This window comes from Solenopsis invicta, chromosome 8, assembly GCF_016802725.1.
Source record: "Solenopsis invicta isolate M01_SB chromosome 8, UNIL_Sinv_3.0, whole genome shotgun sequence".
NCBI classification, from domain to species: domain Eukaryota; kingdom Metazoa; phylum Arthropoda; class Insecta; order Hymenoptera; family Formicidae; genus Solenopsis; species Solenopsis invicta.
In genome coordinates this window covers 12,160,810-12,187,164 of record NC_052671.1, presented here as the reverse complement: position 1 = coordinate 12,187,164, position 26,355 = coordinate 12,160,810, and the positions used below count along the sequence as shown (strand labels likewise).

Here is a 26,355-nt window from a genome sequence, read left to right as displayed (position 1 = left end):
TACAAGCATAATATTTTTATTACTAAACACCTTTATGGTATCGCAATTGATAGATGTAACCCTGACATTGAGTAATGCTGAAGATATTTCCGATAATTTCTTTGTCCTAATTGCTATGTGCATGACGTGCTGTAAATGGTTAATTTTGTTTATAAATCGCAAAGACATTACTATGCTAATCGATTTATTGATGGAAAAATCATGTAGACGATCGAGCTCGACTGAAATAAAGATTCTGTATAAATTTGACAAAAGCATTCAGTAAGAGTTAAATAATACGATATTATTGCATTTAATAATATTATATCAATTGAAATTTAATTTATATAATTTTGTTTATTGATTTGTTTATTTACTTTTCTAATTATATATGTAAGCATATTTAATATGTTTAATTATTAATTTATTTTTTATTGTAAATAATATAAAAAGAATGTAATATTATAAAATAGAATAAAATAAATCCATGAGATATTAAAAATTAATTGGTTTTTTAAAACAACAGAAATAAAGATGTAGTTCTAAAATATTGCGTAAAATTTTAGAAGATATTTTATATTAGAAATATATTTTATAATTATTTTAGAATTAATACATGGCGTTATTTACATATGGGTATCGTAACAGTATTATGTGTGGCATTGTCTTCTTTAATTATAAACTTCAGAAATAGAAAATTAACGTTTAAAGCTTGGTTGCCATTTGATTATTCGTCGGAAATACTTTTTTACATAACGTTTACTCATCAACTGATTAGCATTGTTGCTGCAGTGTTCGTAAATGTTGGTTGCGATACTCTCATCTGCGGATTATTGGTCCACATTTGCTGTCAAATTGAGATTTTGACGTATCGTCTAAGAAAAATTATGTCTTATTCAAATATTCTTCGCGATTGCATTTATCAACATTATCATATTTTCAGGTTAAATCGTATTTTTATAAATTTTGCAAATTTTTGTATAATATTAGAACTATTGTATATATTATATTATAACATAATACGTTATTTTTAATAAATTAAAATATTTTACAATTTTTTTTAAGCAAAATTGTTAAATTTTAGATTTGCTGTTATTGTAAATGCAAAGTTTAAATTGACCATTACTATACAATTTGTAATGAGTACAGTGATATTATGCTTTAGCCTTTATCATTTAAGTAGAACAACATCCAAAGCTAAATATCTTGAAACAACATTATATATATGTTGCTTTTTAACACAACTTTTTATATATTGTTGGTATGGGAACGAAGTAAAGGTAAAGGTACGGTAATTTATATCTGTAAATGTGCAATGTAATATAAAAAACATGCAAAATTTATACAAAAATTGGTCAAAACATACAATTAATTTATATTTATTAAGTAATATAAGTATTAATTGACTTTTTTATAAATGCTGTTTATGAATACAATTTATATATTTCAGAGCTATGAAATAATTGATAAAATTTTCGAAATAGAATGGTTGACATTAGACGAAGATAGTAAGAAAGCTCTAATAATGATAATAAGACGAGCACTTGTGCCTATTCAGATTATGTGTACTTATACTATTCCTATGAATCTCAATTCCTTCATGAATGTTAGTATAAATATTACTGAAACTAATTTTGTCAACAAATTTCATTTTCATATATACTTAAATTTCTTTATATTTAAACAGAGATATATACATGGTATATAGATATATATTATATTATTAAAATATTTTATAAATTTAAAGTAAATTTTTAATTAATTAATAAATTGAAATACGTAGCTTATTAATTAAATTGGAAACAGTATAAATAAATTCAACATTATATAAATTTAATGTTAACGTTTAAAGTTGTTGTTGGCGGAATTAGCTGCAAACTTATTAATTACTAAATTTATTAAAATATAGATTATAAATGTCTATATTCTATTAATTCTAGATACTTAAGATGTCGTATTCCACTTACAACTTACTTCAACATATGAATAAATGATTATGAAAGAGGTCAACAAAATTGCTACCGGATATTGTTGCTTATATTACAAAATCAATTTAAGAAGAGAATAAAAAAATAAACAAAGATATATAAACAGAGATAATCAACCTTTATAACTAATATTTACGTGTTGTTATAAAAAATAAAGACACATTTTTAAAATATGATTCTGTATAGTATACCTTTTTACGTTTATTAACATTTATTTTGTTTTTTTCTACTGTAGATGTAATCTTAATCGTGGATAATGTTGATGAATTTTTGATAATTTTTTTGTATTAATCGCTACGTTTACGTTTGCTGTACATCGTTTATTTTGCAGATGAATCTCAAAAGCATTATTTTGATCAATTAATACCGATGGTGAAATCAGACCGTCAAGATTAATGGAAATGAAGAATTCGCATAAATTCTGTAAAAGAATAATGTAAGTATTAATATATACAATACTATATTATTGCGATATTTCACTTAATTTTATTAAAAATAGATTAATTTTATATTATTATAATATACGTATATGTACAAAAGTGGAACAAAGTACATCGTAGAATTATAATTATTATTAATAACTTGGTTTTTGGAATTAGTAGACACAACGTTATAATTAATAATGTTTGTATAACATTTTGAAGGATTATATATTCCAGAAATATTTTAAATAGCATTAACATTTGGCGCTTTGTATATCATGGTAAAAATATCATGTATTATATTATATTTTTCATCAATGAAGTTAAAAAATAAGAAATTTATTTACAGCGCATGGTAAAATGGTTGCCATTTTACTTTCCCCCTTTTATTATTTTGTCTGATGTACATTCATCAACTCATAAGCTTGACTAAGATTGATTTATTTTTATGAGCTGTGTTTGAAATTGAAAATAACGGCGTGCAGTTCGTATGAATTGAAGGCTATATCTAAAAATCACGTATGAAATATTCAACACCAAGTTTATGCTATGACCGTTTTGGCCAATTTTCTATTTAAAATTTGAATAAATCTTTTAACACTAATTTTAATTAATAAATAAATTTAAATTATGCATGAAAAGAATTAAATTTTGAAACAATATTGGAATTTTTGTAGTTTGAAATAATAATTTCTGAACGTATATTTAATGTGTATTATATTTAATATTATTATTAATAAAATTAGCAGCAAAATTAATTACTGAAAACATTTGAACCAAGATTAAAAATGTTATACTATTTTTAGATAGTTAAAACCTAAATTCTTAAATATCCTTTTTTTATATACATCTAATTTTTAATAAAATTTAATTAACTTTATAGTTGAGAAATAATTATAAAGTAAAGTAGTTTTAAGAATTTATGTTATAATTAAAAATCACTTAAATATAAGTAAATTTTAACTTTATTTTGGTTAAAAAAAAAACTTTTATTGTAAATTACCTATAAAAATATGTAGAATAAATAATATGATTTCGACATAAAAAGTATACGTGAATAAGAAAACGTAAATGAAGAGAGAGTAAAGCACTGAAGAAGTAACAGCAACGTCAAGATAGAAAATGATCTGAGTTTCATTTAAAATTTAAATATCTAGAATTTATCACAGAAGTATAACATGGCCAGATCAATATTACATAAAGATCGATTATATATAATTATCTGTTGGGTATTTTATTATTCCGTTTCGTATTTCTCTTACTTTTCTGCAAAACATTACTGTATTTAAAGACAAAATTATGCCGTATGTGAACTATATTATGGGATTGCGACTTTTGTTACTGTCCATTTGCATGTCAAATCATAAAAAAATTATTTCACGAGGGATATATTGCAAGGGATATGTTGTATGAATAATGGAGTTAGCAACTACAAAGCATTAAAAGGTATTCTATCTACATCTAAGAGATTATATCATAGTAAGACTATAGACTATCGATGTTTGTCAGTTATTCTAAAGATTTTGTTACGTGCAAAACTTATCAGTTTTGACTGCTCTAGGTGCATTTTCTCTTTATACTAATAATGCATTTAATCATCTTTTACGCAAATATGCTATGTTTACTTTTAATTTCAGATTAATCAGAAAGCTTATTTGTAAATATAAATATAATATATTTACAAACATTATTTATATTTATATATAAATAACATTTGTAAATATTAAAAAATAAAATATTTATTATTTTATTATAATAATAAGAGTAGAATCAATTTTTGATCAAGTTGAAATTATTTTAATTAAAACTTATTAATCCGGAAGTTTGCAATAATTAATTACGTGTGTGCGTATGTGACTGTGTGTGTGCTTCATAGATAACATCAAAGGATATAATCTTGTAAAATGCACATTCTTAAATTAACTTTTAATCTTTTAACGATATTTGGGTGCTGGCGACCGAATTCTTGGTCATCGTTACATAAACGTTTAGTTTACTACGTATATACGAGCATAATATTTTTATTACTAAACACCTTTATGATATCGCAATTGATAGATGTAATTCTGACCTTGAGTAATGCTGAAGATATTTCCGATAATTTCTTTGCTTTAATTGCTATGTGCATTACGTGCTGTAAAGTGTTAATTTTGTTGATAAATCGCAAAAACATTACTATGCTAATCGATATATTGATGGAAAAACCATGTAGGCCATCGAAATCGACTGAAATGAAGATTCTGTATAAATTCGATAAAAGCATACAGTAAGAGTTAAATTAAATAATACAATATGTATTATTGCAATTAATAATATTGTAACTTTTAAAACTTATATTATTTTGTTTATAGATTTATTTTACTTACTGTTTTCAATTATTTAAACATTTTAAATATGTTTAATCATTGAATGATTTTTTTGCTGTAAATAATATAAAATAGAAACAAATAAATTCAACAGTTATTAAAAATTAGGTGCTTTTTTAATTAAGAGGGAAACCTTGTGTAAACAGTCGTTTTTTCTCGATGTAGAAAGAAATGGCAAAATTTATTGAATGTAGACAAAGTATACGATAATATTCACTATTTAATCTAATTAAAAAAATTTGTTTAGTGTTGAAAAATTTCAAAATGGCGGCACAAAAAGCTGCTTGCAGTTGGCTCCTTGAATTTGCGCCGGAAAACGCTGGGGTCACAAAATTTATGTGAAACAAAAATTTTAAAAAAATTTTGTTAGTTTATGTAAAAATGCACAACATATACCTACATAATTAAAAAAATTAATAAAATTGCTAAAACGGCGACATAAACAAAAAAAACCATTTTAAACAATTGTTAATAATTATTGTTGAAAACAAAACATTAATGATCAGATAGGTACATGTTGGGACTAGATAGTTGAAAAATAAACATGTAAAATTTGAAGATGATCGGTCAAGTAGTTTTTGAGTTACATTTTCTGGCACGCAAAATTTAGCGTTTTGAAAAAAATGCGTTTAAAATTGTATATCTACGCGCTCCGGCCGCTGAGGCCGACTCACCTTTCTTTGAAATTAACACAAAAAGAAGATCTCTTATAATTTTTACTGTTTCTTTTTATTTTTGCGATAATTTTCTAACAATTTTAGCAAAAAACTGAAAACGTGAAAAAAAATAGATTTTACACGAGGTTTTCTCTTAACCGATATAAAGGTGTAATATGAAGTATGGTATAAAAACTTAGATGATAATTTATATTTGAAATATTTTATAATTATTTTAGGATTAATACGTGGCGCTTTGTACATCTGGGAATCATAACAGTGTCAAGTGTGATATTGTCTTCTTTACTTATAAATTTCAGAAATAGAAAATTAACGTATAAAGCCTGGTTGCCATTTGATTATTCGTCGGCAATACTTTTTTATATAACATTCACTCATCAAATGACAAGTTTAGTTGCCGCAATGTTTATAAATATTGGTTGCGATACTCTTATCTGTGGGTTATTGGTACACATTTGCTGCCAAATTGAGATTTTGACATATCGCCTAAGAAAAATTATGTCTTATTCAAATATTATTCGTGATTGTGTTTATCAACATTATTATATTTTCAGGTTAAGTATTTTTATAAATTTTGCAAATTTTTGTATGACGTCGAAATTATCATATATTATAACATAATAAGCTGTTTATACAAAATTTGTTTTATAAATATATTTAAAATATAAATATTTTACAATTTTTAAAAAATAAAACTCTTAAATTTTAGATTTGCTGTAATTGTAAATGCAAAGTTTAGGTTGACTCTTACGGTACAATTTGTAATGAGTATGATGATGATATGCTTTAGCCTTTATCATTTAAGTAAAACAACATCCAAAGCTAAACATCTTGAAATAATCTTATACATATGTTGCATGTTAACGGAACTTTTTTTCTATTGTTGGTATGGGAACGAAGTAAAGTTAAAGGTATGGTTACTTACATTTCTAAATATGCAATGTGTGTAATACAACATACAAGCAAAATTTATACAGAAATATCTAAACTTTTGTTTAATCGGGGAGTACATTAATACAAATTATTCTAATAATAATATACTCAGATAGTAAAGTCTACTAATAATAAGACAGATTTTGAACAAAACGTGCTATCTATTTTTGACAACAAAAAAGCAATTATTGTACATAGAAGTTGCATTATTTGATGTTGGTAAACTACTGTCAAAAATATGACACTGTTCACATACTACAACACGTTACCGCATATTAGCAATAAAAATCGAAAAGCATTTGTAACATCTGTTCGATATCTATTGCTAATCTATCATTAAATTGCTCACGCTTGTAAATCTTGCTTGATTTTTACCAAACAATTTGCTGACGTAGCATGTCAACAGACTTTTACAATCTGTCAAACAAACTGATCAAATAGCTAGCTGTGGATCTGCAGTCAAAATCTAATTGACTTGTTGGCAATTTAATATCAAATTGCTAGCATTTTCCATTTGGGATAATAGAATTGTAATTTTAAGTAATACATATACCAGATTTAATCAGTCTATTTTTAATAATAAAATACTTAAAATACATGTGTTGTCAAAAATTTTTGCAGATTAATCCTAAAATCCTAAAAAATTCAAAATTTGTCATAGGTCCTAATGGCTATTATTATTCATAAATGAGCATTGATTCCAGTGTTTTGTCATTTTTGAAACGCTCTCTAGCAAGTTCTTTTCAATGATCACCAAGCATTGCTTAGCATTCTTTTTTAACTTGATTAATGTCAAAGCAGTGCTTTATTTTTTCATATACGTTAATAACAAAAAGAAATTAACTACTTTGAAGTAGATAGTTGCCAAAATGACATATGGTGGAATTAAAATTTTTTATAGCTCCATTTGGAAACTTTCTGATATCATCTCGAATTATGAAAATATACAAATAATTAAGTTATAAGTAATATAAGTATTTATTGTCTTTTATATAAATGCTGTCCATAATATTTTATATATTTCAGTAGAGTTATGAAATGATTGACAAAATTTTCGAAATAAAGTGGTTGACATTAGACGAAAATAATAAGAAATCTTTAATGATGATAATGAGACGAACACTTGTGCCTATTCAGATTAAGTACGCTTATATTACTCCAATGAATCTCAATTCCTTCATGAATGTTAGTACAGACATTATTGAGACTAATTTTGTCAACAAATTTTATTGTTAGACATACTTAAATTTTTTTATATTTAAACACAGAGTCATATATAATATATTATATTATTAAAATATTTTAAAATATTTAAATAAATTTTGATTTAATTAATAAATTAAAATTTACAGTTTGTTAAATAAATTTAAAACATTATAAATAAATTTAGCATTACATAAATTTAATGTTAAAATCTAATGTATCATTGTTGGTAAAATTAGCTACAAACTTATTAAATACTGAACTTATTAAAATATAGATTATTAATGCCTATATTTCACTAATTTTAGATACTTAAGATGTCGTACTCCACTTACAACTTACTTCAACATATGAATAAATAATTGTGATAGAGATCAACAAAATTGCTACCAAAATTTGTTGCTCATATTACAAAATCAATTTAAGGAGAAGAAAGAAAGAAATGAAGAAAGATATATTGCTAATCAATCTACAGAATTAATATTTATTTTACGTGTTGTTATCGAAAATAAACACACATTTTAAAAATATGATAACTTATTCTGTATTATACCTTTCTTATTATTTTATTCTTATTAATATCTATTTTGGTTTTTTTAAACTGTGGATGTAATCCTAATCGTGGATAACGTTAATAAATTTTTTAATATTTTTTTGTATTAATTGCTACGTTTATTTTTTGTCGTCGTTTATTTTGCAAATAAATCGTAAAATTTTAAATTGTAGTTAAGGTTGGATAAAAATAAAAAGAAATTGTTCATAATAACAAGAGCAGTTGTATTTATTCAAATTACTTGCTCTTATATTATTTCTATTAATCTATTTACATTTTAAAAGTTACATTCTATTTTCTTACTTATTCTGCTTTCGATGGCACACTTCGCAAATGTAATATATCTTAAACATTTGCTGCTTGTAATGAAAATCAACAATTAGAAATGCTTGAAATCAATAGAGAAAGACTCATGTACGACAACTGTTCAATAACACGCACATCAGTAATAAAATATTTTTAAGTTGAAAGGAAAAATTATGGTTAAATGATCTATTTAAAAATTTATGATAAAATAGTTAACAGCATAAATATATTTTTTTTTTATATGGTATTTGTAACTAAAAATAATATTATCTAGAAAATGTCAGCATATGGAAGTTGTTGATTTCCAAGATCCATAATATCGGTGCGGCAGAAATGTATTTATGGGATCAATAATTCAAATCCGGCATGATAATAATATAATAGTGTAGGACTATAGAATCTTAGATGGAAAGTAGTGTAGTGTATATATAAACGTTTTACTATTGTCAGTCGTTCAAAAGATGTCTTGTGCATCGTTTCTCAGTTTATTTTAAAGATATTGTATACCTATAGAAGTATTACAATAAACATAAAATTTTGGGCAAAATATTTTTCTGCGTTTTGCAAATAATTCTAGCTGTATGATTAATTGTGGAAATATTGTGGAAAAATTTAAATGAAGTTCAGATATTAATAAGAGGGATAACGTGAAATAAAAAAATGCGCGTCTTGCAATTAACTTTCAAGATTCTGACGATCGTTGGATGCTGGCGGCCGCAGTCATGTTCGTCGTTTTACTTGAGCATAATATACGACATATACACGGTTTTTATGATTATATTATTGTACACATTTTTGGTATCGCAATTTTTGGACATTATTTGGAATGTTGACAATGCTGAAGATTTCACGGAAAATTTTTATGCCACTCTGGCATCAGTTGTTTCATGCTCTAAAATGTTCAGTTTGTTAGTAAATCGAAAGAACATTAACATGTTAACCAATGTACTCGTCGAGAGACCGTACAAACCATCGGAGATGGATGAAATGAGAATTCGATACAAATTTGATAGACACATATAGTAAGTTTTATAATAAAATAATAAAGATTACTTTCACAAATAAGTTAATAAAAAATTTAGAAAATGTTATTACAGATATTTATTTTATTTTTTAAAAGATATGACAAACACTATTATTAAATAATAATATGCAATTGTTATAAGTATTTGTCAATGAGTCATAAAATTAAAGAAACTGTATTATACAAATAAGCATAACTGTCTCCCCTTACAGAAATTTAATACTGGCAGTATTAAATTGGAATAATTAATTAATTATTTATTTTGAGAATTAAAAGTATTGACAGAGTATTACTTTTAATTTTCAAAATAATTAGTTAATCACTGGCCAATTTAATGCCGTCAGTTTTGAATTTCTGTAAGGGTCCACAGTCATTTTGCAGTACAAACACGCTCTGCTACACGATTTTGGTGGAAACAACTTGCGCGTGTATCACCGTGACGTCTTTATTTACGGTGTTTAAAAAAGGAAATCTAACATATAGAGCATGGCTACCGTATGACTATTACTCGTCCACCATCGTATTTTGTCTCACTTATATTCATCAACTTATCAGTCTGACAGCTGGATCGCTGGTCAATGTAGCATGTGACAGTCTTATTTGCGGATTGTTGGCGCACATTTGTTGTCAGATCGAGATTTTAGAATGCCGATTGAGCAAAGTATCGAATAATCATGAGACTCTTCGCGACTGTGTACGTCACCACAACAGTATATTGGAGTTAGTTGTTTTATCTGAAAATATTTTACACATTTCATTAAGAAATGTAAAAATAATTGAACATACATTAATAAGAAAAGAGCTTTATTACGAGGGTTGTTTGATAAACTGTGAATCTGAACATGAAGAATCTTATTTATAGATAAAAATTATTGGCTAATAAATAATTTTATACAAAAATCCTAGTAAAATTAAAATATGAATCCAAAAATTAAATTAGAACCAACAAAAAAGCGAGGAAGGAAAACATTAAAAAAGGTAGAATTGATAAATTAAGAGCATAGATTTTGAAACTTACAATTGTTTTATCAAAGCAAGGCGCTCTTTGAAGCAGGTAAAAAATAACTTTTACAAAAAATAACATAAATTTATCGCATTCTTTTGGTTGTTTTTAAGAACATTTAATATTCTACTATTATACACTTAATAGTAAAATTAAAGCATCACCTATTCTGACTCTCAAAAATAGGCAAAATTTAACAAAGCATAACTTTGTCAAAAGTAATCGTAAAAAATGTTCAAAAAAGCATTTTAAAGCTTGAAATCTCTAATTTTGGGATTGATCATTTATTAAAGAATTTACAGATTGTTTACAAAGTTACACGGATTCAAATAGGGATGCGTCAAATCACAAAATTGTTTACAAACTTGCAAAGCTTCACGCGGTGTGAAATAAAAATTGCACGCAAATGTGGTTTAGCATTCAAAAGCGCAAATATTTTCGAAAAATTTTATTATGATTTATCTATGTTACACTATCCTTTGATCTTTTAATTTTACTATTAAACGGTCATTTAATTTTTGCTGAAGTCAATATTAAAATTTGTGGTAACTTTGAAAGAAACTTCGAGAAAAATTAATTGAAATAATTGAAAATTTTTGCCTTTTAAAATGAGCCCAGGAAGATTTACAATTTTTTTCACAACGATATCATGAGTTTCAATATTGACTTCACAAAAATTGAATGACCGTTTAACAGCAAAATAGCGATTTTGAAAATGCAATTTTGAGAAAAACGCGTTTAATTCTTCAAGTTAAATTTCCAACCAAATAAAATGCAAATTTTGTAACTTACAAGGATTTGTCTATTCTAGAGTCATATTGTAAATTCTCCAAATCATTTGCAGTCTCTAAATTTTCAATTTAAATTTGTTGCCGTAATGCTCTTGCCTCTTGAGTTTTCTGCTGAAAACGCGCTGAGATCTGAAATTTTTGTAAAAGTAACGATTGCTTTTTTAACGTATCTAAGGGCATTCGAGTCACTACTGACTTAATACAATAGCTCGAAACATTTTAAGAAATACACTTTATTATCTTAGTTAAATATATCGGCGGCAACTGTTATATTTTTTAACATTTATATATAAGCAACTGTTTCTACGGTACTTTTATTGCTGCTTGGAATGATTTTTGGGTTAATTTTCCAATTTAGTTGATTCATACTTTTGTTGTTATTTTAAATAAGATTATCTATATTTTATAGAATGATATTCTGATAGAATTAAGTCCTTTTGCATTTTTTTTCCTTTTTTTTGACAATGCACTAGAATTCTCTTTACATTATATTTGTTTCGGAATCACAGACTTTCTTTTTGTATTGCCCTCGATTTCTGCAAGTTAATCGATTGTCTCAAATCTCTAATCCTTTTCTAAATTTACAACCCATAATAATGAATAAAACAAGAGACAACAGAATAAAATGCTGAAAAAGAATTTTTGAATGTACTGCTCGACTACGAATGCTATGCTACTAATACCGGTTTTCTGGGAAGACCAACAGGTCAATACTCTTTGAGTTACGGTTTTATCTAGGCTTGGTTATTTACTAACACAAGTATAAGTTACAGATATGGGGGACCGTTTCTGGACCACTACGTGTTAGTGAGTATACGTATATGCATGTGCGTGCGTGTGCGTGCGTGCGTGCGTGCGTGCGTGCGTGCGTGCGTGCGTGCGTGCGTGCGTGCGTGCGTGCGTGTGTGTGTGTGCGTGCGTGCGTGCGTGTGTGTGTGTGTGTGTGTGTGTGTTTGGGACGTCACAAGGCATGGGCGAAGAAAGCGATAAGCGTGCATTTTTGGGTAAGGTGGATGACCTTACGCTAAGCAGGGAAATTATTCTCTGGACCGTATTCATAGTTCTTCCTTGAGAAACGAAAATTCCTTATTGTCTGTCTTTGTTCCACGAATATTTTACTTTTTACTCTATGCAAAACAAAGGCAGACAGAAACACGAAATCCTCATTTCTTAAGGAAAGACTATAAATAATGGTATTACTGTCGTATCGCTCTTTCTCTCTTTCTTTCGTCATCGCCTCTTTCTTTTTCCTGTATAGTTTTCTATTAATTTAATTTAATTAAAACGATTTTATATCAAACTATTAGTTAAAATAACTTTATCCCAAGCGGGATATTAATTTTATATTAATCTTATATTAATTTATTAAAATTAGTTTAACAACAATTGTTTGGCGGAATGTAACATGCATCGGTTCTCTCTTACCCGTTACAGGTAATGTTCTCTCCTTTGACTATATAACTATATATAGATTGCCAGTTGGCCATTTCACACTGTCTTCAAAATAACGCGTGCCTTTGACGGTTAAATAACAGAAAAATGAAACACAAAGTCGCATTTTGCTGGTAAAATAGAAAGAAAAAGAGAGATGGAATATGACATAACATTGCGTTGTTTTATTATACTTAGCAAAGTTCAAAACCATTGCATTTGCAATACATAAATAAAATGTGCAAAAAAAAGAAATGCGACTTTGTGTTTTAATTTTCTACCATTTAACCGTCGAAGGCGCGCGTTATGTTGAAGACACAGCAAAGCCTTGTGAGAATAAGAAAATTAGGGGTAACTGGCAATCCATAGTTATATATCAAAGGTTCTCTCTCTCTTTCCCTATTGCTCTCTCTCCCATCTGTTGCAAACGCATCTTATCTATCCGTAACGTTCTCTCTTTCATCCATGAGCTTTCTTCCTTCCATCCGTAGTCCGTAACGTACGTGTCATTCTTCTCTTTCTTACCCGCCCGCAAATAAACTGTTTTTGCCAACCAAAATATTTTTCCAAAAAAATATATGAAATCTTTAAATTGTGCCAATTATAAAAAGAATATATTGCTCTTTGCAATAACTGCTGTACATACTACTTTTAACAAACAAGATGCAAGTGGTAGTATCTTTAATTTTTTTTAAATAAAATTCAAATGATACTATGTGTGTATTTCCATAAAAAAATCTTTTTGTTTTAATTTATGTTAATGTATTTAATTTAAAAAATTTAATTTTAATGAAACATATAACATTTAATTTCAAAGAATTAAAGAGAAAACAAAAATGAAAAAATTTTATTGATAAGGCAAACACGATTTTGCCTTCCAATTTAGAGAAATAAAATAAAATTATATTTAATAAAAAATTTAAAAGTAAAAGGTATAATGTAATATTAATAAATAATGTAATATTAGTAAATAATGTAATATTAGTAAATAAGTAATCAATTAACTCATAAATAATCATGACGTCCGGATAGCTTAAAAAGAATAATGACTGAGGAAATGGTCGACAAAGTATATCAAATCGTATTTGATAATCTAAGAGATTGAATTAGAGCGACTAAGTCCTGCGACTTTCTTTGTTCTCCAAAATAAAAAAATGATTTGGAGAAAAAGAATTTGCAATCAAATAGTAAAGTAATTAATGGCCTGTAAACGATATTTTGCAGAATTTGACTTACTTCACTGATGGAATGACGGGACCAGAAAAGAAAAATATCAAGTACATTAAGTTAAAAGAAAACTACATCAAAAATTAAAATCAATTTTGCTAAAAAATATAAATGTTTCATTGTTATGCTAGAACGTTATCAAACAACCCTTGTATATACATTATTCCGTTGTAATTTAAAGTATTTTTGATGACATTTGTCTACATATTTGATGACATTTGTCTACAGTAAACAATTAACAATAACGTAACATCAATATTATATTACACATTAAACATAAATTTAATATAACATTTTCTCGATATTGCAATTGTTATGTTATAAAACGTGATACGTAACAGGTTACATCGTTGAATATGAAATCACAACATTGGTGTTATGTTACTTTTATTATAGTTAATGTTTATTGGATTGTTATACATTTTTCAATTTCTGCTTCAAATTTTTTCTTGAAAAATTTTAAAAGGGCGATTAATATTTTTTACGTAACATATATTTTACAGGTTTGCATTTAAATTAAACAATAAATTCAGAATGACTATAGCCATGCAATTTGTAGTGAGTACGTTGGTGGTATGTTCCAATTTATATCAAATGACTAAATCAACAGATATAAACGCAAGCTATCTTCCCTTACTACTGTATATGTCCTGCATGTTGACACAAATTTTCATCTATTGTTGGTACGGAAATGAAGTAAAGTTAAAGGTGCGCGTAATCAAGTTGATTTGCACTGTCTGTTTTTAAAAACACAAAATGTACATAACTTGATATTAAAATTTATATATATTTATGTAATAATGCACAATTTTTGTAACCAAGTTTGTTAAATCTGAAAGATTCACGATACTTTTATGGTTTGAAATATAGAGCACTCAATTGCTTACCAATATTTTCGCAATGGATTGGGTAACAATGGATAGAAGTCTTAAAAGAAACTTATTATTAATTATGAATCGTGCAGTAGTACCAATAGAATTTACCAGCGCTTACGTTTTGTCAATGAATCTCGATTCTTTTGTTGGGGTTAGTAAAATAATTATCTATAATTTGCAAATAATTTTTATAATTTATTATTGACACAAGTAATTAATAGATTTTTTATTCCTGACTAAAACACATTTTTTCTTTAATTTACAAAAAATAAGAAAACAATTTGTAAATAAGTTAATTTAAAAATAGTTTTGAAGTAGCATTAAATATTACAATAATACATTAGACAACAAAATTATCGCAACACTCATTTATACCAAAATTTTGCACAACTTTAAATAATCATAACTTTGTTAAAAATTATTGTACTTAAAAGTTTTTTTTTCATTTTAAAGCTTAAAGTCTCTACTTTAAGGTGCATTTAATCAATTTTGAATTTTTTTTATCGTAACATTTACGAAAAAAAATTTATCTTATTCCGTGTAGTGCGTCAAACTATGCAAGTGTTTGGAAACAAAATACGTCCTTACTTTTAAAGAACAGCGGAAAGAGAAAAGCCGACATTCAAAATTGACCAAATGCACCTTAAAGTAGAGACTTTAAACTTTAAAATAAAAAAAATCTTTCAAATACAATAATTTTTAACAAAGTTATGATTATTTGAAGTTGTGCAAAATTTTGGTATAAATAAGTGTTGCGATAATTTGGTTGCCTAGTATATTTATCAAGCATGTTAGCAAATTCCATACAGCACAGGAAAATTGCAGTAACATCATAAAAATATTTCATTGCAAGATTGCAACATTGCTACAACGTTCCAAGGTATTGCTGAAAAATATTGCTTTAATAATATTACAGCAAACAGTAATAAAATGTCCACTTTTAGAAATATAATATTAGAGAGAATTATAATGTTTTGGTATTTCTGATATTATTTTAAGTGTCATTATATTAACTTAACTTACTTTGTTACATCTAGCTTCTGAGAATGTCATTGTGTCTTTAAATTGATTTTTATATAATAGCTTCGAAAGTTATACTGTTAAAATACGTATTATTTATTATTATATTTCAAATCAATTTTGGAAACGCGATGTTTAAAAGAATTATTTCCTTAGAATGTGAGTAAAAAATCTCATAATACTGTATTTTTTATTTTATTTTGTGTGATTTCTTAATTACGCTAACTCTGCCGCACTCACCTGATGATGGTGATTTGTACTAGCGCGAAAGGGTGAAGCATAAAAAATTACTTTTTACAATATTTTTGTAACGTTGTTGCAACAAATAAAATAATATTATAAAAAAATTTTTTCAATGCCCCCGCAATGTTGTACCACAATATGTAATATTCAATGTTGTTGCTGCAAGCTTTTGTGCTGTATAAAATGTAATAAGAATCTTAAATAATTTATAAATTTTGTATATATTTGTTGCAGTTGCTTAAGACATCATATTCAGCTTATAACATATTAAAACAAGTGTAGGAGTCATGAGTGAAAGATAGAAAGAAAATTTCAATTACTAAAATGTTTTCCAACATACTTTGTTAATAGATATATGTAGAAGTTTGCAACATAGTATTATATCTGTGAATAAATAAATAGTAATTGCTTATAATGCGTTTTATTATAATATATTTAATAGATTTTTATCTGATGCATTGAGGAAAGTGTAAATTTACATAAAAATAGGTGTTTTAATGTTTCTAAATATAGAAATAAATATCTACTCTGTAGAAAAAAATCTTATAGTTTTGAATGTAAAATCTGATTTGCAAATTTACTAATGTGAATAATTTTCTATCGTTTTTTATCGTTTGCTATTCTACCAAAAAATTTTACCAGGTTATTCACGTTGTATGTATATAATAAAACATACATAGGTGTATACATAGATGCACTTATAAAAAGCTTTTGCTATATTTTATATTTTGTCCGAGATTATAACTGTTTACATCGATCAGAAACAGAATTGAATATTAAAATTTAAGATAAATGACAAATACAAAGCGCTTGCGACAATGATAAATATTTCACAAGTAAATTGGTGAGTTACTTATTTTATGATTTTATGAAGACAAAACGCAATTTAAGGTCTATTAAATTTCTACAACTTTCTTACTGCTTTCTTAAGTTTTTCTCAATATATTTGAATATAGTATCACATTACATAGTTGTCGTATAAAGTTTGCAAAACGCGACTGTACACGCAAACAGTAGAGGGAAAGTGGAGAACGATATTGCTAGTTTAGTATTATTATAATTATATAGCTGCTGTACGCGGAGGGGAAGCTAAAAGAACAGTACTGCCATTGAAAAGTCGTCATGTATCTATAGACATTCTGAGGTTTATGAAATTTTACAAAGTTTGCGGTGCTACTAATAGAGAGGAAGACGTCCGTTTTATAAATGTGAAGAAACTCAACTTTTTAATCGTATTCTATACTCATCAACGAATTACAGCTCTGCAAAATTAAGAATTTATATATGACACGTAGAGTATTATTTATATTACTGTAGTATATTAAATAAATATTAAACACATATATTGTATTAAATAAATATCTGAAAAGCGTGCTGTATATAATCAGTCTATGTTCATACTACACACTCATGTAGTATGAACATTATAGACGTGGAATATCCTTATTGAGGCGGCCATAGTTAAAATCGCAAACGTTTTATGAGAACAGTTTAATTTATTAATACTTATACTTAATATAATTATTAATTATATTAAGTATAAGTATAAGTATAAGAAGAAAAGCATTAGACATTAATATACTTAACTATATAATATATACTTACAGAAATTAGAATAACGAGAATAGTTCGATATATTAACGTTTTGGTAAATTTTTATGAATGAGATTAAAAACGCGGAATATGCAGGTCCTTGAATTTGTATTAAAAATTCTTATGGTTGTCGGATGTTGGCCACCGAATTCTTGGACGTCATTATGTAAACGTACCATGTATAACGCATATACTGTTTTCCTAATGTTGCTGCTGTTCTCCTTTGCGCTGGCTCAACTTATGGATATCATTCTAAATGTCGATAATACCGACGATTTTACAGAGACTTTCTATATCATGCTTGCCATGATCATTTCTTGTTGTAAAATGATTGGTCTTTTGGTAAATCGTAAAAATATAGGAATATTAACTAATATTCTTACTGAGAAACCATTTGTACCATTGGAGGCTGATGAAATAAAAATTCGTCACAAATTCGACAAAACAATACAGTAAGTACAAAAAAATTTTTTTTCTCTTTCTTTCTCTTTTTCTCTGTCGCTTTCTCTAGAAACTTACAAGATATCTGAAAAATGTTATAAAAGCCATTAATTTATATGTAATAGAATGCAAAGGAAAATGTTTATTATGCACTGAAAAATATAAAAAAACAAACTGCCTAGTTATTTTATAGGGCTAACACTTTACGGTACGCAATTTTGGTTGAGATAACGTGTGCATGCGGCATAGTAACATCATTATTCACGCATTTCCGGAAAGGTAATTTAACGTACAGAGAGTGGACACCGTATAATTATACATCCGATGTGGTATTCTGTGTTATATACACTCGTCAATTAATAAACACGTTTATCGGCTCCATGGTGAACGTAGGATGCGACAGTTTGATTTGTGGTTTATTATTGTACGTATGCTGTCAGATTGAAATACTGGAGTGCCGGCTGAAAAAGGTCTACTGCCAAAACGATTTGCGTGAATGTGTACGTCAGCACAACTGTATATTTAAGTTAGTCTATTTAACAATCTTGCAGATCGTGAATTCGAGAAAAAATATTTGAAAAATAAAAAATCAGTTTTATATATATATATATATATATATATCATTTTTTTCTAATTTTGTTTATAAGTACCTAGTGTTAATAATAAGAACTCGTTATTACTTATTTTTATACTTTTCAAATGTTACATAAAATTAAAAAACATTGTTTTTTTAAATGTATGAAAGGTTTTTTTTTACATAAATAAACTTTTTTAAATATTTTAATTTTGTAGGTTTGCAGTAATGGTGAACGAAAAATTCAAGATAATTATTGCCATTCAATTTGTAGTGAGCACACTAGTGGTGTGCTCCAACTTATATCAATTGGCGAGGGTAACATTGAATGCGCAATGCTTTCCATTGATATTATACACATGCTCTATGTTAACACAAATTCTTATCTATTGCTGGTATGGAAATGAAGTGAAGCTAAAGGTACGAAATATTGCGTATTAAATACATATTTTAAAAACCTCAAACATATAAGATTATATAATTTATTACATACTTAAGCAATATGAAATACTTATTGGGTATACAATTTTTTGTTTATTATAAATAACTATAACGTACCTAATAATAAACTTGAATATAATTGAAATAGAAATACATATTTGGAGGGTTTTCTACAAAAACCAAACAAGTCTATTTTTAAATAATAATAGAAAAATGTAGATTGGTATATAAAAATAAAAAGACAGTTAATCAAGGATGAACTTTGGTCACAGTTAAATTTGTATTAATATTTCAGATAGATAAATTTATCTTGTAAAATTTTATTAAAATTTTTAAGTTTATTAAACTGCACGCCAGATTAACATTTTTTGTTAAGTGCAACTTATCAAATTTTGTACATGAAAATAAAAATGTTATTGCTTTATATTTTAAATAATATTGTTTTTTTTACTTTTTATTATTATTAATGTTAGAAAAAAAACAAGTCTAAAATATTATGTTATAAATAGGTAAATATGAAATTCTCGCAAGAATTAAACAAGTCTAGATACTTTCTTTTTTTTTTTTAAATGGGAGTTTAAAATATTGTTGTGTCCGTGTTATTATTGATTAAGTTTTAAGGAGCTGGTCGAGAAAAAATCAATACTCAGCTGGTCGCAAGGAAAAATCAATACTGAATAAAAGAGGTTCGTTCGTTCGTGACGATTTACGTAGTGTTTACGCCGATCAGTTTGACATGCAATCTGGGTTTTGTGCTTGATTATATTTATGTATCAATGAAGTTCTTTTTGTTAATTACGTAAGAGTTCCTTTCTTTCGCGAGGGCGGGAGTATGTGAGAGTCGTGCGTGTGCGGAAGTGAGCAACGGAAGCAACAATATTAATTAAAACATATTAATTAAAATAGTTTTTGTTCTTATACCCATTATATGTTTGGAGAAAAATTACCATATTTATACAATAAACTGTTTGTAAATAAGATTTTTATTGTATTTCTTGAAAATTTAACATTTTGTACTTGTTTGGCTTTTGTAGGAAACCCTTCAGTTACAATTTATTTCTGAGAAATGTGTATGCTTTAATTTATGCACATATTATATCTTTTTTATGTAGAGTGTTCAACTCGTCACTAATATCTTTGGAATGGAATGGCTGACCATGAAAGAAAACAGAAAACAGACTTTACTAATAATTATGAATCGTGCATTAATACCCATTGAATTTTCTAGCGCATATATTCTTACAATGAATCTTGATTCTTTCGTTATCGTGAGTATAGTCTATTGTCACTAAATAATTAGTAAACAATTAATATTATTTCAGGAATAGTATTGTAAATTTTTATAATTTATACATTGAAAAATTGATGATATTCAAGTAGCAAAATTTAATCTAAGTTTTCCGTCATGTTATATTATAAAAATTGTATATCGTCTTTTCTATACATAAAGAACTTATATCTATATTTCCAATAATTATACATTATAATTATGGTATTACATATGTTTTATTAATTGGCAATATTTCATATTTAATATGTTAAGAAATTAGTAATTACAAAATAAATTTATAAAACAGTTTATATTTTTGTTACAGTTACTTAAAACATCATATTCGGCTTATAACATACTCCAACAAACAATGCAAACAACATAATTTAAATAGAAAATAAAATAGAAGTAAGAAAATTTTCCAATTAAACTACCTGTGTCATTAATAATAGTCATTAAAACTTCTTGTTATTTACAGTGTTATTAAATACATGAATAATAATTAATTAATATACAAGTTCTTCTTTTTTTATTATAAACATAATTTTTACTTCAAATTTTCTATAAATATTTCAGCCATACCATATATACATATAAAACAATTTGAGAAAATTTTAATTTCTTAATTACTTGAGAAACTTTTTTAAAAGTATTTAATTATTTATTTGGGTATACTGACGTTTTCCTTACACACACACACAAACACACACACACACACACACACACACACACACATGCGTGCGCGTACAATGTTGCACTCAGATAAATTAAAATTATCTACATAAAGATAACATAAATTACATGTAAATATATGTTAGATAAGATAATGATGATTTAATTTTAATTTAGACAAATACAAGATAAAATTATATATGGTTTCTTGATAACTTTTAGATAATATGTATTAGGCAAAACAATTTAAGATACAAAAGCAATATACTCATACTTTTAATAATTCAAATAAGACAAGAACAGCTTGAGAGCCGTGCTGGGTGTTGTGCGCTAAATATAAAACAAATACGAAAGTAAATAAGGTAAACGTTTCGACTTTTAATCAATCGTCATCTTCAGTACAATCTTAGAATTTATAACAACAAATTAATTAGATAGCAAGTCGTATCACAAACTTAATGCAGTGTTAATCAGTAAATTAATATCTTATCGAATTTATCCGCTTACAAAAATGTATCAAATTGAATCGAGCTTACAAAATGTGTCGGAAAACGCCTTGGTCCGAGAGGTATTCTTGAAGAACGAGCCAAAAGACATCGTTTTCAGAACATGAGTCTAGTAGATAACAAAAAAAGGCTAATATAAATCATACTTATGAGTTTCTAAAACTATATCCTAAATAATACTAATACGAGTGTACATCACAGAGTGTTGTGAAACGAATAATAAGGAAAGAGAATTGTCAGAGTAGAACGATATGAGTAGGAAAAGGAGGAAGGAATAAGACGTTAAGGAGGGAAAATACGATCGAGAATATGAAGATACGCATCAAAAAGGAGTATCACTTTGTTTCTTGAGTCCTTTTGGTTGTCTCTTTATGTGTAACATTTCAGATATTGATCTTTTTTTAAAAAAAGATGTTTCTTTATCTAAAATTTCTACGTTGTCCCAATCAAAATCATGATTATTCTCGATACGATGTTTCGTAATAACAGAAGGAGAATTACATTTTTTAATATCCGATTTATGTTCCGTCACTCTTGTTTTTAACTGACGTTTTGTCTGTTCCACATAAGAAGACTCGCAATCTCTATAATTAATTTTATAGACTACATCATTGCACGATAGTCAGTCAATGTGATTTTTTCTCTCAGTTATAAATTTGTTAAGTTTAAAGAGAATTGTAAAAGTTATGTTGCAATCATATCACTTATTGAGGAAAGACAAAAATTTTTTAGATACCGACTTAATATAAGGGATCGTGAAATACCTCATCACACCCCTGTCTGCCCTATCATGTCATTTTTATAAAAAATATATTTTAATCTAAAATAAATCATAGCAAAAATAAAATTTAAAGGATAATTATTGTCAAGTAAGATGTTAATCATAAGAGTAAAATTTTTTTGATGAAACTGCGGATAATGATAATGAAATTATTCTGTCCACTGTACCAAAAACAATACCCTTTTTATGACACAACGAGTGATGCGAAAAGAAATTGAGGTATCTTCCCGAAAAAGTGGGTTTACGATATTGATCGAAAATAATCACATTGTTGCATTTAATTAATAAACTCATTAATTAACTCATATTTTTATTTCAAGATACTGAAGTCTGTCCTGTTTTAATGATTAAACGCAGTAATTTTATGACAACGTTTTATATGTATTACTTTTAGAGATTTAAAAATTCCAGAATTAAAGTATGCATTAATCCGTGTCTTCAATATAGACTTTATGCAGAAAAAACAAGTTGAGAACAAAAAAAAAAGTTTTTTAATTTAGATTTTTTTCATAATTTTTGAAACAAATTTGGCGATAGAGCTATTAAATTGTGATAATATTTGTTCTAAAAACTCTACAGTCTGTACTTACGAAATTGGAGTCTCCAGACATACAGAAAAAAATTTTGATACATTTCTGTGTAATATTTCACTAGTTCGATAGCGACTGAATGCGTTTTATTGTTAACACATGTATTCCCTTTACCTGTACATGCATATTTAATAAGTTCTTTGAACCGCTTGTACCTTGCCAGATTACGAATAAATCAATATGAATAGCAGAAATAGTGATGACAGGTGAATGTGATGCGGAGACGACAATAACGTATTCCATATTTTCTGTATGTAACTATAGATCTGCATTAAAATTGTATGGTGACACACAATAATTTATGATCTAAGACTTTTGTTTTCCAGAGGTTTATCCTGCATTATTTTTTTTTTTTCAATTTCACATCAGTATAATGTCAAGCTCATAAGCCATTATATATGGGCCGTAAAGAAAGGCACTGCTATATATACTATTTTACAAAAGTATCATTACCGATCGGAATATGTTACAAGTTTGAGGGATATACATATAATTATTATGTTGACATATGTAGCTCTTCAAAGGCTTACAAAGAAAAGAATACGAGTGCAGAAAGTAATGTTGCATGTCTATAGACATTCGTAAGATTCGTCGAAGTTATGTAAAATTGTTTCAAAATATCAATGAACAAAATTTATTTCATATTTTTTATTCGTGTAAGCAATTTTGATTATTGAACATTATTTTCGAAATTTAATGAAAATCTTTGAGCACCATGTATTTTATTTGTTGAATATTGGTACAATGTGTTAGTTGATTGTACAAATAACTGAAATATTTGTCATTACTAATCTAATATATTATTGTGTGTAAAATAAAATATCTTTATGTTTATTACATTTGTTAGAAACAAAATTAAAACTAAATTCCAAAAAAAAGTAAAATCTAAATTATAGTGTTATCGAATGTTCTTATATACGTTTAAAATTGCAAATATAAAATACAATTTTCTAAATAAAATAAAAATAAAAGTAAATTTATTTATATCTAAAGACTTTTATTTTCTACATGTAATGTTTTCTGTATGACATTTATTACAATTTTTTATTTTTGTTATAATTATAGCATACAATTGTGTTTTTTTAAATGAGTCATAATATGTTATAATATATTAAGAAATATTGAATAGTTTATAATAGTGCACAATATAAATGTTTTATTTTAAATTAGAGATCTCGAGTAAAAGATATTTTGCAAAATGCAAGTTATGCAATTTCCATTGAAAATTCTTACGGTGGTGGGATGCCGGCCACCAATTTCCTGGTCTTCACTATACAAACGGATGGTATACAATGTATACACAATTTTGATATTTTTACCATTGTTTTCCTTTATGTTGCCGCAATTTATGGATATTATTTTAAATGTTGATAATGCCGATGATTTTATGGATACCTTTTATGTATTGGTGGCATTGCTCATCGCTTGCTGTAAGATGTTCAGTCTCTTATTAAATCGCAAGAACATCGAGATGTTAATCGAAGCGTTGTTGGAGAAACCTTTTAGGCCTTTGGAACCAGATGAAATTGAAATTCGAGAAAAATATAATAATATTGTATGGTAAGTAGATGAGACATATAAAAAAAAGATCCGCAAGTGATCCAATTTTTAATTTTATTGTTTCGTGATTCTTTCTATATTAGTGTAATATCTTCCCAATAAGCATTAGAATATTCTATATACATCTTACTAGACAAATTTTCGTTCGAGCATTTCGGTTTCTTTCAGTAAATTGAGTATATCATGCGATTTGGAAGACTGCGCGTAAAAATTTTATCTTGTAAATTTGAAGATGGCTCAAAATGAAAATATGTAATTTGTAGTGAATATTAGTAGTGGATAATACAATTATATTTTTAACAAATATATTTAATTATTTATTAGCGCTCAAATGTCCGCGCATCGATTCTTTAAACCCGATTTTTTTCGTTATATTATTTTTAAATTCGTTTACTCTGCATAATTATTTTACAGGACTAATTCTGTATACTATACGATTATGGTTCAGATGACATGCGGGTGCATGAATTTGACATCGTTGTTAACGGACTTTCGGAGAGGAAATTTAGCGTATAGAGAGTGGATACCCTATGAGTGGTCTGACACAATGTATTATTTAACGTACTTTCGCCAATTAATAGGACTGACAGTTGCATCCATCGTAAATGTTGCTTGCGATATATTAATTTGTGGATTTCTGAAGCATATTTATTGCCAGATCGAGATTTTGGAGTGTCGGCTGAAGAAATCCTTGCGCGATCAAGGCGATTTGGGTGAATGTGTACGTCTGCACGATCATATCTATAAGTTAGTCATTGTACAAAATTTTATGCGTTTAGATTTTTTTATATTAATTTTAAAACACGTAATTTCATATATTAAAAGAACTTCTTTATATTTTGTAAATATGCTCGCGTTTGGATACCATGACAATTTTATTTATTATTCAGATAAGAATTTTTTATTTGAAGTGTTGATATTTATTTATAAATAATAATAATAATAGCAATATAAATTAACAGTATGTTTTTTTTGTAGGTACGCACGATCGATGAATGAAAAGTTCAGGTTTACAATTGTTGTTCAATTCACAGCGAGCATGCTAGTGGTATGTTCTAATCTTTATCGATTGGCGCAATCTTCGTTGAGCGCGAAATACATTCCACTGATGTCGTACACAATTTGTATGTGTATACAAATTCTTATTTATTGTTGGCATGGGAATGAAGTTAAATTAAAGGTACTAACTAGAGGTGCATTATATATAGCGGTTAATATAATTAAAAATAATGATAAAATCTCTGAATTAATAGAATATTATTAAATTATAAAATATGTAAATCATTGATAATGTATAAAAAACATATAATTTTTAAATTTACGCTTAACCAATGTTTATATATTATATAATACAGTTCAATATTATTTAAACCTACTATAAGAAAAGTTACATTAATATTGTATTTGTCTGATTTTTATTACAGAGCATTCAATTATCTGACGAAATTTTTGGGATGGATTGGGTAACAGCAAATAAGAAAGCCAGAAAGGATCTTATACTAATTATGAATCGTTCTTTGATTCCTATTGAATTTTCGAGTGCACACATTGTTACTATGAATCTAGATTCTTTTGTGAAGGTTAGAAACAAATTTATTACATTTTTATAATGGTAATTGAGTTAAAAAACATTATACACAAAAATTGATATATTCTTTAGTTGCTTAAGATGTCGTATTCGATATATAATATACTTAAACAAACAAGGGAAGAATGATGATAATGCTATTAAAGGAAGAAGAACAAATAGTATTTAAAACATGGACAGTGCATGTCAAGGGACGCGCGGGTTGAATAATTGTAAAAGCATCTGCGATGATAATCGTAGTGCAATTGTATATCGCATACATTACGCATATAAATAAAAAAAGCATTATTTATCTGTA

At 26.8% G+C, this 26,355-nt stretch overlaps 5 protein-coding genes across 7 annotated transcripts; all 5 read left to right on the top strand.

Annotated features, from left to right (window-relative positions):
• Window positions 1-396: 396 nt before the first annotated feature.
• LOC105198464 (odorant receptor Or1) lies at window positions 397-1,909 on the top strand. The gene is made up of 3 exons (XM_039453093.1): window positions 397-922; window positions 1,064-1,265; window positions 1,430-1,909. The coding sequence occupies exons 1-3, from the start codon at window positions 612-614 to the stop codon at window positions 1,685-1,687; spliced, it is 771 nt and encodes a 256-aa protein (XP_039309027.1). The 5' UTR covers window positions 397-611; the 3' UTR covers window positions 1,688-1,909.
• An 899-nt stretch (window positions 1,910-2,808) lies between these two features.
• On the top strand, window positions 2,809-8,098 carry LOC113004694 (odorant receptor 46a). Of its 2 annotated transcripts, XM_039453075.1 has the most exons (5): window positions 2,809-4,655; window positions 5,651-5,986; window positions 6,142-6,343; window positions 7,395-7,550; window positions 7,877-8,098. In XM_039453075.1, exons 1-5 carry the CDS (start codon window positions 4,294-4,296, stop codon window positions 7,928-7,930), a joined length of 1,110 nt encoding a protein of 369 aa, XP_039309009.1. In that variant the 5' UTR covers window positions 2,809-4,293; the 3' UTR covers window positions 7,931-8,098. The 2 variants fall into 2 exon arrangements, with proteins under 2 accessions (XP_039309009.1, XP_039309010.1); XM_039453076.1 differs by lacking the exon at window positions 7,877-8,098 and having other exon boundaries at window positions 7,392-7,514.
• A 774-nt stretch (window positions 8,099-8,872) lies between these two features.
• On the top strand, window positions 8,873-16,453 carry LOC120358536 (odorant receptor 46a-like). 2 transcript variants are annotated; one of them, XM_039453074.1, is made up of 5 exons: window positions 8,873-9,449; window positions 9,833-10,171; window positions 14,407-14,611; window positions 14,774-14,929; window positions 16,276-16,453. In XM_039453074.1, the coding sequence occupies exons 1-5, from the start codon at window positions 9,088-9,090 to the stop codon at window positions 16,321-16,323; spliced, it is 1,110 nt and encodes a 369-aa protein (XP_039309008.1). In that variant the 5' UTR covers window positions 8,873-9,087; the 3' UTR covers window positions 16,324-16,453. The 2 variants fall into 2 exon arrangements, with proteins under 2 accessions (XP_039309008.1, XP_039309007.1); XM_039453073.1 differs by lacking the exon at window positions 16,276-16,453 and having other exon boundaries at window positions 14,774-15,038.
• A 150-nt stretch (window positions 16,454-16,603) lies between these two features.
• LOC105198076 (odorant receptor 46a-like) lies at window positions 16,604-20,877 on the top strand. Its single transcript, XM_026138832.2, has 6 exons — window positions 16,604-17,332; window positions 17,649-18,086; window positions 18,269-18,601; window positions 18,868-19,069; window positions 20,203-20,358; window positions 20,686-20,877. The coding sequence occupies exons 2-6, from the start codon at window positions 17,704-17,706 to the stop codon at window positions 20,743-20,745; spliced, it is 1,134 nt and encodes a 377-aa protein (XP_025994617.2). The 5' UTR covers window positions 16,604-17,332; window positions 17,649-17,703; the 3' UTR covers window positions 20,746-20,877.
• Window positions 20,878-23,983: 3,106 nt separating this feature from the next.
• Window positions 23,984-26,355, top strand: LOC105198427 (odorant receptor 94b). The gene is made up of 5 exons (XM_026138828.2): window positions 23,984-24,469; window positions 24,884-25,216; window positions 25,448-25,649; window positions 25,894-26,049; window positions 26,130-26,355. The coding sequence occupies exons 1-5, from the start codon at window positions 24,108-24,110 to the stop codon at window positions 26,184-26,186; spliced, it is 1,110 nt and encodes a 369-aa protein (XP_025994613.2). The 5' UTR covers window positions 23,984-24,107; the 3' UTR covers window positions 26,187-26,355.

Coding starts and splice junctions, on each gene's coding strand:
- LOC105198464 (XM_039453093.1), top strand. CDS start 612: ATGGGTATCGTAACAGTATTATGTGTGGCATTGTCTTCTTTAATTATA. Junction 923..1,063: donor CAACATTATCATATTTTCAG/GTTAAATCGTAT, acceptor GTTAAATTTTAG/ATTTGCTGTTATTGTAAATG. Junction 1,266..1,429: donor GGAACGAAGTAAAGGTAAAG/GTACGGTAATTT, acceptor TATATATTTCAG/AGCTATGAAATAATTGATAA.
- LOC113004694 (XM_039453075.1), top strand. CDS start 4,294: ATGCACATTCTTAAATTAACTTTTAATCTTTTAACGATATTTGGGTGC. Junction 4,656..5,650: donor AAATTCGATAAAAGCATACA/GTAAGAGTTAAA, acceptor TAATTATTTTAG/GATTAATACGTGGCGCTTTG. Junction 7,551..7,876: donor ATCTCAATTCCTTCATGAAT/GTTAGTACAGAC, acceptor CACTAATTTTAG/ATACTTAAGATGTCGTACTC.
- LOC120358536 (XM_039453073.1), top strand. CDS start 9,088: ATGCGCGTCTTGCAATTAACTTTCAAGATTCTGACGATCGTTGGATGC. Junction 9,450..9,832: donor AAATTTGATAGACACATATA/GTAAGTTTTATA, acceptor GTCATTTTGCAG/TACAAACACGCTCTGCTACA. Junction 10,172..14,406: donor CACCACAACAGTATATTGGA/GTTAGTTGTTTT, acceptor TATATTTTACAG/GTTTGCATTTAAATTAAACA.
- LOC105198076 (XM_026138832.2), top strand. CDS start 17,704: ATGAGATTAAAAACGCGGAATATGCAGGTCCTTGAATTTGTATTAAAA. Junction 19,070..20,202: donor GAAATGAAGTGAAGCTAAAG/GTACGAAATATT, acceptor TTTTTTATGTAG/AGTGTTCAACTCGTCACTAA. Junction 20,359..20,685: donor ATCTTGATTCTTTCGTTATC/GTGAGTATAGTC, acceptor TTTTTGTTACAG/TTACTTAAAACATCATATTC.
- LOC105198427 (XM_026138828.2), top strand. CDS start 24,108: ATGCAAGTTATGCAATTTCCATTGAAAATTCTTACGGTGGTGGGATGC. Junction 25,650..25,893: donor GGAATGAAGTTAAATTAAAG/GTACTAACTAGA, acceptor TTTTTATTACAG/AGCATTCAATTATCTGACGA. Junction 26,050..26,129: donor ATCTAGATTCTTTTGTGAAG/GTTAGAAACAAA, acceptor TATATTCTTTAG/TTGCTTAAGATGTCGTATTC.